This window comes from Gymnoscopelus braueri, assembly GCF_963280865.1.
Source record: "Gymnoscopelus braueri genome assembly, chromosome: 20".
NCBI lineage: Eukaryota > Metazoa > Chordata > Actinopteri > Myctophiformes > Myctophidae > Gymnoscopelus > Gymnoscopelus braueri.
The window spans coordinates 33,203,829-33,214,499 of NC_137622.1; the positions used below are offsets into that span (position 1 = coordinate 33,203,829).

The 10,671-nt window shown below is 42.2% G+C and overlaps 1 protein-coding gene across 2 annotated transcripts in view; it reads right to left on the reverse strand.

Moving 5' to 3' along the window:
• Positions 1–1,882: 1,882 nt before the first annotated feature.
• The window catches only part of tnmd (tenomodulin), a gene marked incomplete at its 5' end in the record, with an annotated part of 70,237 nt that continues 61,448 nt past the window's right edge, over positions 1,883–10,671 (reverse strand). For both annotated transcript variants that reach the window (XM_080416345.1, XM_080416344.1), the window contains one exon: positions 1,883–3,291. In XM_080416345.1, coding sequence (XP_080272471.1) covers positions 3,082–3,291 — 210 coding nt within the window. In that variant the 3' untranslated portion in view covers positions 1,883–3,081. The remainder of the gene's footprint in view (positions 3,292–10,671) is intronic.

Genomic DNA, 10,671 nt, shown 5'->3' on the forward strand with positions numbered 1-10,671 from the left:
GAAAAGATGTCAGGAATCGAGCAATAATGTATCTGTATCAGTCTCTCCACTCAGGGTTAGATGCCATCCTATTCAAAAATGACTCAAGGCTCCCCATGCAATTTACTCCCACAACTACACACAAAAGACCCCGCCCCCCCTGAGTGTCAGCAGGGACCTTGGTAACTGTAACGAATAACAGACTCTTACTAGCAGTTTTATGCCTTTTCACAAACCTTTCCATTGTCCGTACGGCGTACGCCCATGCACCAAGAGCACCCCGACTGTGCTGTATCTGTTTAATAAAAAGCTAACCACCATTTGATGTGGGAAAGGCGAGAAATGGTATCAACCAAAACTCATAACACTGATTTTATGAACTTCTCAGTATGGCCTCAGGGACTTAGCACCACCCGTGTCAGTTTATTTGAAGTATGTTTGCAATTATTGCATTTGTTAACTCGTACCACACATTTTTTTTACTCGACATGTTGCTCCAGGCCATTGACATTATTGATTTGAAATACAATTTGGTTGCAGCCTGTGCCCCATTTACGAACATATTCTTTACACATTTACATAGTATAATATGTCTTGCCCTCATTTTCGCATTAATTTGTTTCATTGCATTAGGCATCAATATCACTGACAGCGTGACATTGAGTAATAAGTCATAGCATCGCGTCACCGTCGACACTCAATTAGAAGACGAGAAACGACCCATCTGTGACCTCCCCCCTTCGGTGTAGCTCCGGGACTCCGTCGCATAGCATTGCCATCCACATTTGGTGGCTGGGCGAAACTGTCTATCTTTGCCCTATTTCCCAACTTTGTATCAAAAATGTAAAGGTAGTCCAGAGTTCCTACAGATATCTTTAGTAAGGAGGACGGGGTGGTAAAATGATATTCTGCTGTGAAACGACCGTTTAAATCAGGAGTCTTGACAGCCTTTAACGCTGAAGCACGTTCCCGAACAGCAGATCAGGAACGCGCTTCTGGAATATGATTTTAGCACCCCCGTCTTTACTGGATGTCAATGTTTTGTGACAGAGTCCCAGAGTGAAGGACGAGGTCACAGCTGAGGATACTGTACATAATTCATCACACTTAAACATTGCAAGTTACTTCATGGATGTCAGGTAGAGCCAGTTACTACAAACATTCCTTTGAGGTTCATTGAAGTTGAAGTTTAAAATGTCATCGCTTATACAGCTTTTAATGCCTGAATGTTAAACTATAATGAAGGAGATTCAGGTAATAAGTTATCGGAAAGTAAGGTGTTCTGAAACCCAACACCCAGGTGTGGTCTGTCACTGCCAACTCAAAACGCCTAGAGAAGAAAACTGAAAGCGTTATTCATTTAGAATATAGCCCAGCTGGCAGGTTTGTTGAAAGCTCCCAAAGGAACCGTTTTGTTGGAAAGTGGGTGACTGTTGTGTGTTAAATTGATCCTCCTCTGCAATCAGGTAATAATGTGAGGTAGGATCACGTGCAAGTAGTCTACATGATCAGTTCATTTTTAAGAATTTGTGAATACATTTTTGCTAAATTTAGAAAATGTCACCAAAATAGGGATGACAGGGTTGTTGTTGTTGTTATGGCTAATTTGTACATACTTTTATATAATGATCAAGGTGTTACAATTGTGGCTTGGCAAAGCTTCCTCCCCCTCTGGATTTGGAACTCAATAATGGACAATGTTGGTCGACATTAGAGTATCTTATAGTCTTTCAAAGACAATTCTTATGGTGAAACTGCTGATTTCTGCCATCAAAGCAGTTGTATTGGTCTGGCAAAACAGTCTAGCTGTTTGCATTTTTCGAAACAACGAGTGTACTAAGTGTCTATTGTGATATGGAAGGCATTGTAGGTGAGGAAACGGAAACAATAGGTCACTAGGACATCAGGACATACCATTTAATTGAATTCAAATGTTTATGGTTACAAGGGAAGCATGACAGAGATGTCTGACAGCATTGTACCAAATTCAAACCCTTGCAGGTGTACCCCTGCTTCTACATCAGTAGCTGATTAGACATGCACCAGGAAATTATTTTGGATTTAAGGAAACAGTACTTTAAAAAAAAGACAGATGGGATTCAGTTTAGCTTTTTTAATGCCTCCACTTTGTTATTCTGAAGACCAAATCAGTTACGAGAACATTGATGCTTGGTTTAAGGCTGACTGCAAGTGCTGGAACTTTCCCAGAGATATGGCAGTTTGAATTGGGGCACTATTGAACACATCTTAAAGCTTGCTATGAAACAATGCACAGTAAAACAATAACCACAGAAACAAATTGTAGCGCTAATTCAAGGAGAAGAGGCAAGATATGTGAAGCTCGTTTGATTATAACTTGTTGACTCGGTACTAAAAACAGAGATGATATATATTTAATGAAATGTCTAGCATTATGCAATAATTATGGTAGAAGTTGTACAATTCTTGTAGTGTATATACAGTACAAAATACAAAATACTCCAGAAAATCAAGATAAAAAGCTTTGCTTTGTAACCCCCGAGGAAAACAAAATGCAGAGCAGAATTTTTATAAAAACACTGTAAGATAGTTTTCAAAACACAAGTGCACAGGATGACACCGCATGAATACGATCCGTTCTTAAATCGCTCGATAAGCATTTCAAAATGCACAGCGTTTTCAAGAAAGAATTCCCAACTTGACTCAGGCTGTTGAGACAAACACATATTTGGTGTGCTTAGGGCTGGTTAATGTATCAGTATTTATCGCTCTATCGTCTGTCATTGTAATCATGTCTTGGGATTATTTCGTAATATTTTGATTCATGATCGACAGTTTTGTTGTCTAAATTAACACCACAAAGCAACTGCTACTTCACATTTTTGAAACGCTTTGGAATGTCGGCTGATAACTGTATGTGTGATTTCCGATACAGATATCGCAATATTTAACAGTATCGGAAGTTCTTCAGGTGATTTTGATATTCATCATTATATTACCCAGCCCTAGGTGTGATCGTTGGATAATAAAAGGGCAATGGATTATTTTGGTAATATTGACTTGTGAGAGAATAGCACCAAATATTACATGAACCTTATTTTCACCAGATCACACATTTCCGACTCAGATCCTCCCCAGCATACGGGCAATCCACCAGTTGCAAGGCATGACGATCTGACAGATGACCCGTCCCCCTTGATAGTAGTATGGATATGGGTTGAAACCTCCCAGGGGTTCGTGGTAGCGTCTGCAGTAGCGGTAACCACGGCGACAGTACTGGCAGCAATAGCCGTTGTCATCTAGACGGTTGTCCAGCTCAATTCCAACGTCTCTCTGAAAAGAAGAAGAGCGGGTCACAATTTAGAGCCGTTTATTCATAGTCTTTTGAATAACATTTCATTTAGTTTTAGTGATATTTTAGTCATTTTGTCTAGTTTTAGTCGACTAAATATATGATTTTAGTCGACTGAATGTACAGTTGATTTCGTTGACAGAAATGTATTTTGACGGGCCGTCGTGGCGCCATAATGGCAGATTTTGCACTTGGTTGCATGCTGAAAATAGCCGATCTACAACACCCGAGCGCAACCAAACATAAAATGACTTGTCTTTTAGTTCTACTGGATCTCTTCTCCACTAGTTCCCCCCACATTTTAGTCTAGTTTTTATTTGTTGACAAAATTGTCAATATTTTTAGTCTTAGTTTTAGTCATCATAGCTTAGTTTTTATTTAGTTTTTGTCATAGTTTTAGTCGACGAAATTAACATTTGATTTGATTGTGTGAATTGATGCTCCTGCTTCGGTTGTAGGCAAGGAGGATATACTGTATATGAAACATGTTAGAATATATGTGTCACGAAAAGTTGTGCCATACTTGATGGCTTGTGTGACAAAGGGAACATGATGGCGGTGAAAGTGGGACACCTTGATTTAAGCTCCGGGAGCATAAAACATGACGATATGCCCTTGACCTTTCCATTACGCCAGAGGTTGCAGTACTCCTGGCTGTCCTGGCTGTTCCGTTCTCTGACCCAGTGATCTTGGCTCCACCACCAGGGCCATCTTCAATCAAAGGGACTCTAACGCTTGGTGGTTACCGGCATAATTACACTATTTCTTTCATCTCTGACCTCCTACTCCCCCGGTCGCGGCCCCACACTCTGCACCAAAATGCTAGCCCCTCCTCCATTAGAGCGCTCAGATTAGCGCTTGCTACATCGTGGCGCCCTCCCTCTGACCTTGACTTTAAGTGGATGGCACATTCCTAAAGCAATTAGCAGAGTAATGATCGCCTAACAAGAATCCTTTCATTTGCTCTCACTGGCTGCCTCTGAATTTATAGAGGGGCCAAATGAAACCCAAACGCAAGGTAAATTGGGTAGAATTAATGGCCCTTGGCTTTTTCCATTGTGCTGGTTGGTTCATGCCCTCTCTAGACTTGTGGGGGCCCGAGTGCCATGCCTTTTGATCAAGAGCAACTCCAAATAGGGTTCAGAGAAGTGCCACTTAACTCGCCCCACTAGTTGAGGCGGCGACGGCTGCCCTCGGTGCGTGTTTGACCACATTTCAATCTCCTGTAGCAAATGAATCCTCGGAGACGATTCGGCACTGTCCTGTTAGACAGCCTGGATGAGAGAGTCAAAGGCCTTCTTGGACCTCCACGTCCGGGTGCGAGCTGGCATCCTTCTCTATACCATGCTTACAATGAGTCAGCTACTTGCAAACGGTCTCTAGTCTAGAACAAAACATAAGTCCCCTGTGGGGAATAGAGGACGTGAGGGCCATTGTTCCAGCCTATAGGCTTATGAGAGAACTGGACCCACGGGAACACATGGCTTTGACCTCTAATCCTCCCTTCCACTAACCACTTTCAACCTGGTGTCCCTATTTTTTGGGGCATATTTAGGTTGTTAAAGGTAAAATTATACATATATATTCTTGTTTTATTTTAAGAACAAGCTGCATTTTGTTCACCATTTATATATTTTCACTCTTCATAGTTATTGGGCTGACAAGCGATGCGCCCATCAGTGTGTTCAGAACCTAGTATTGACCGGATCATTGTGTGGGTGAAATAACCTCCCTCTCTTCTCCCTGTCCGTACCTCCCTCCACCTCCCAGTCTCCCTCTCTCTTCCTACCACCCCCCCCCCCCTTCCCCATTTTTCGCTGAATATTCACCTATTATGACATGCCCAGAATAGACGGGTTTCTGCACAACTAGGGGGGGCACAATGCGGCGCTATTCACGGCATATCTGGAACATATCTTTCTAGTTGGACTTGTACTTGAGGTCACGTGATCGCGCACTGCAGCTCGCTACTCCAGCTGAACCCCGTCACGCAACATTTGATTGCAGTCTTATCAGATGTGAGCGTTTCAGTCAAAGCGGTTTGCCCCCTGAATGCGCACACACCCAGTAATGTTAGTAAACAAGAAATGTGTGCTATTGGGACGCTAAGGTTCACGTAGTTAAGTTGTTCAAATAAGGTTACTGGACCAGCTACTCCTTTTTAGGTACAGTGAGTGCAGACTACAGATGGGTACATTTTCTTTTGTGGCTGCTATCTCACCATAACTTCTTAACCTGCATGTCTCACAAAAAAAAAGCAGCAGTGTAGGATTCAAATCACGAGTCCCATCCCAACTGTTCAGAGCGATGATAAATGGAGTTAAATTACATGCTGCTAACACAGGGGACAACACATAGAGAAGGAGAAAAAGATGATGTGTAAGGTGTGCTTGATTTATTGCTCTGACAAAGTCAGGTAGGCAATTAATGATTTATTATTTTAGTCGAGTTTAGGGTCATCAGCTCCCAGGCAACAATCTATTATGGAAAGAACACAAAGGCTGTCAATGGACCAATGATAATCTTATCTGCCTCTCACAGCCCAAAGCGTGACGCTATACGAGATCATGAGCGCTAGGCCCCCGAAAATGAAGAAAATATTTTATTCAAATGATGTTGCATTTATCAAAACAAATAGCCAATAGGTATAGTATTGCACCTCAGAGACAATTAATCAAAGCTATCCTTTTTTTTAAAACAGAGGGCACATATTAATCACTCTAGCTTTGAGTTTCCCACCTCTGGTGGGATGCTGTGGTGATAAGAATGGTGCACCTTGGGAAATCTCAGGCAGTCAGTCACAAACATGCAGCATTAATGAAGAGTAAAAGTCATTACCCCCTTGCTGCATCTGATTTCATTACACAGACATGCACTCGCACACACACACACACACACACACACACACACACACACACACACACACACACACACACACACACACACACACCTTCATGCATATTAAGAGGCATACGATATGAATGAGTCTGTCAAGTAGAAAACTTTGTCAGTCATTCAATAAGATGTAGCGAATCAAAGCATGACTCCTTTAATTTCCACACTTGTTGGCGCTATTTCACACACACTGATTGCCACTCTTCATGGGCTTGAAGCACATGCCGGGATATGTTATTAAATCTCATAGCCGAGCTCATCACGTCCTCTCTGATATCAAATTAAAACGCCAGAGACAAGATGTCTCATATTCCGCTGTGCGCTCCCCAGGGGTTTTACTCTCACTAGACACACACACACACACACACACACACACACACACACACACACACACACACACACACACACACACACACACACACACACACACACACACACACACACACACTCACACTCAGTGTATGAAAGGCTTTGCTACCAATGTTTAAACGATTTCCTGAACTGATCATTCCTCAGTCTGATGATGAAGATAGTAATGTATGCGCATAGAGAAATAACCGCTGGTTCACTTAACCACTTAAAAGCTGCAATCCATAACTTTTTGTGTGTGAATAAAACATTGTTTTGACCAATCTGTATGGTGGAGTATCTTAATACGATATAACTAACACAAATGATGTTGTTGTAGTTGGTCTATCTGCTCTTCTATTGAGACATTTAGATCCTGTTGTTGGGTAGGACCGCTGCTGGTTGACAAGTGGCATTGGATGAAGCTCAAAAGGTTTTCAAGATAGTCAAAGAGGCTCTGCCCTCAATGCCCTCAATGCCCTCTTACCTGACTAACTACCAACTACCAAAGTGAGTGACACCGATAGCCACAATACTAGAGGGAGCGACATAAACGATCTGGTACCCACCTATAGAACAAACATGGGTAAATTAAATTCTCTTTCTACTGCACTGCCACCAAAGTGTGGAATTCCCTAACACCATCCCTTAAAACATGTGGATCTCTGGCTTCCTTCTAAACAGGCCTGAAAATCCATTTCTCAGGAGACCAAAGGGCCAAAGGGGAGGTAAACTCACTTCTCCCATTGAAAGGTGATGGCATTCACGGCCTACACATTTTTCTTATAATTTTTGGGCGGTGAAACCGCCCCTTTAAGTGAGGTTTGGATATTTGTACAACAAATCCTGTGCTGTGATTGGCCAAAAATGTACCCCGCCTAACCCTGCACCGTGATTGGCCAATCACAGTCTATTCAGGACTGTGATTGGCCAGTGTCACATGACACATGTGCATAGCCCTATATAAGAAACCATAACTTAAAAAAAACAATAAATTTGTTTTTTTAAAGTTATGGTTTATTCCATCATTAAGAGTGTTTCAATAAATGTATTTATTTTTTGTACATGATTGGTTGACTCCATTCAGTATTGTGATTAGCTAGCAAGACACCGCCCACTTCACACAGGGTGTGATTTTTTCCCCTTTTTCTACTCTGACTGTGCATATAGTGTTTTATATTTGTTGAGTGTTATTTTATATTATGCTATGTTGATGAATTGAATACCACAAAAGGACCACAATGGAAACAAGTTCCCAGGACTTTTTTTGTTATCCTTTTAGCTCAAATGTCTGACTGTACCTCGTGCTGTTTACAATTCTGTCTAATACAGTATTCAATCAATCAACCCAACTACACCTAGTGAGCTTGTAGGTCTGCTATTTTCGGTGAATACTGCAGAACGTTTCCCTATTTTCCCCAAATGTTCGCCTGTTATGACATGCCCAGAATAGGGACGCTAGGATTCATGTGGTTTAGTGACAAGCTAGTTGGCTCTCTCTGAGCAGAGATGCTACCACAAGGACCACATACACACACTTAAGTGTTTTCTAGCTTTTTTCAGTCGTTTAGTGTTTTCCAGTACCAACCTGTAGTGTTATACATTGATTTCAAAAGCACCATAGACCATATTTGAGAAATCAAATATATTTTGAGGGTGAAATTCAAAATCTCAATCTTCTCTTGAAATCTTCTCTTGATTTGGTTTGACAGGTGAAGGTCACCGTGCCCGCTTTCCACTTTACATTGCCTTTGTAGCCCACCTGGTTGCCATAGCGACATGATGTACTGATTTCAAACTACAACCTTTTGGTGAGAAAGTTGGTCCAAGATCAGGAAGTAAAATCTGCTGGGCATGTCAAGACTCATTATAGGTGATAAATATAAATGCGTGAAATCTCTCCAAAATGCTCACAACGCACTGCGGTGCGACACATTGTGAGCTTGTAGATTGGCTATTTTCTAAGTATAACACAACTTATGCGCTCCGAAACCAGTGGTGTAAAGTAACTAAGTACATTTACTCAAGTACTGTTCTTAAGTGCAGTTTTGAGGTACTTTTACTTTACTGGAGTATTTCCAATTGTCTATACCTTTGCTTCTACTCCACTACATCTCGGAGGGAAATATTGTACTTTTACTCCACTGCAATTATTTGACAACTTTAATTACTAGTTACTTTGCAGATATCAAGTATTACATTATAAAACATACATTAAACACTTTAGCCCTATTTTATACCTAGGCTATTTGAAAATAGCCGATCTACAAGCTCAAAACGCGTCGCATCGCGACGCGTTTTGAGCTTGTAGATCTGCTATTTTCAAACATTTTTGTACTTTTACTTTTGGTACTTTAAGTACATTTGGATACCAATACTTTTGTACTTTTACGCAAGTAAATTTTGAATTCTGGACTTTTCCTTTACTTCTACATTGCAGTATTGATACTTTTACTTATTTGAGTACTTTTTCCACCACTGTCCAAAACCGTGCGTGCATGCGTGTGTGCGTGCGTGTGTGTGTGTGTGTGTGTGTGTGTGTGTGTGTGTGTGCGTTGAAGCATGGTCCAATCATATTGGAAGCCCATCCTCGCTATTTGGGTCAAGGACGGAGGTGCCATTCCTCCAGCACTGTCGGGTGATAGTTATTCAGTTGGAGATATCCAGGGCTCTGGCTCTGCTACACACCAGGCTACAAATGTGGCAGCCGCGGCTAAAAGGTCACCCCCATATATCTGCCAACCTCTGTCACAAGGACGCTAATGATTATTCTGCCTAAAAAATAAATAAAAAAAGCGAGAGAGAGAGGAGTGCTGTATGGGAAGAGGCAGCTCAGTGATGGGATTCAGACCTATGAAAGGTGGATGAAAGACCATGACACATCAAAGGGGATGTTTGTGTGAGAGAGATAGAGAGAGAGCGAGAGAGAGGTATAGGGTAAAGAAAGAGGTATAGGGTAAAGAAAGAGGGGTAAATAGATTGAGATAAAGAGAAATGGTACCCAGTAAAAGTAAAAAAATGGACTCAAAATGCGGCCACTGCAAGGGTCCAGGTGGGTCCATCTTTTGCGTTTGTGCACTCACACATTTCTTTGTGTGTGTGTGCGTGCGTGCACCTGTTTGCAACGAGTTGCTGCTGCTGCTGCCTCCGGAATAAAAATGTCTGGGATAATGTGTGGCATCCCACTGGCATGGGCTCAGGGATCCGCCTACCAATTCCAGTCCGCTGCCTTTTCCCTCTCTGCTTGGTCACAAAGGCCTTTGTTATCGCCAGGCCCACAAACACTGGCCTGGATGTGGTCTTTCATTGCGCTGCGGCGGGTATGCATTACTCAGTTGATAAAGGTGGACCATTTCAAAAGCCGAACAGTTTTTCATCCCCCTTGGTATGTTTTAATTGCATAGCGGTGCAAGCAGCCAAGCCACAGAAGATGAGGGAGAAGAAGGTGCGGTGTATCGTGGGTGCGGTTGTTGAGTGCGGCGGGGAGGTGTTCCTGGGACTGGCCTGATAAATGCTAATAATATTATAGGGCGTCTCATTCCACGGCGTGTCTCTCGCTGTTTCTTTACTGCTCTGCGGAGAAGACAGAGCTCAGCTCATTATCCTCGAATTTAGCTTTAGTGGCCACTGATACAGCCTAGACATTGTCTGTGTTGAATGAGGCATTATGTTTGTGTGCATGTGTGTGTGTGCGTGCGTGCGTGCATGCGGCGTGCTTGCACGGTTGTGTGACTGACTGCATAATGTTCAGTGTATGCAGTGTCTGCATGTGATCTTCTCTTCGAGTCAAGGATAATTAAATATACAGTATCGAGTTGGTTTACGCGCAGCGCTCCAAAATATGCCATTTGGCCGCACCATTCTTTTTTATATGCTTTCATAATTAATGCTAAATTAATAACTGTGGCGTATCTATTCAGTAATGAGTGACCTTGGGAGTCGGCCTTTGTGCAGTGATTGCCGCTGCTTCAGAAATAAAGTAAGAAGAAGAGATTCTTAACGGAAGCCATGCAGGGAGAAGTTTGCTGCCTTTGAACGCTGGATATTCCTCTCAATTAACCGAGAGACATTAAGGGAGTCTTCAATGAACTGGCCTTACTTACAGAGATATATAGAGC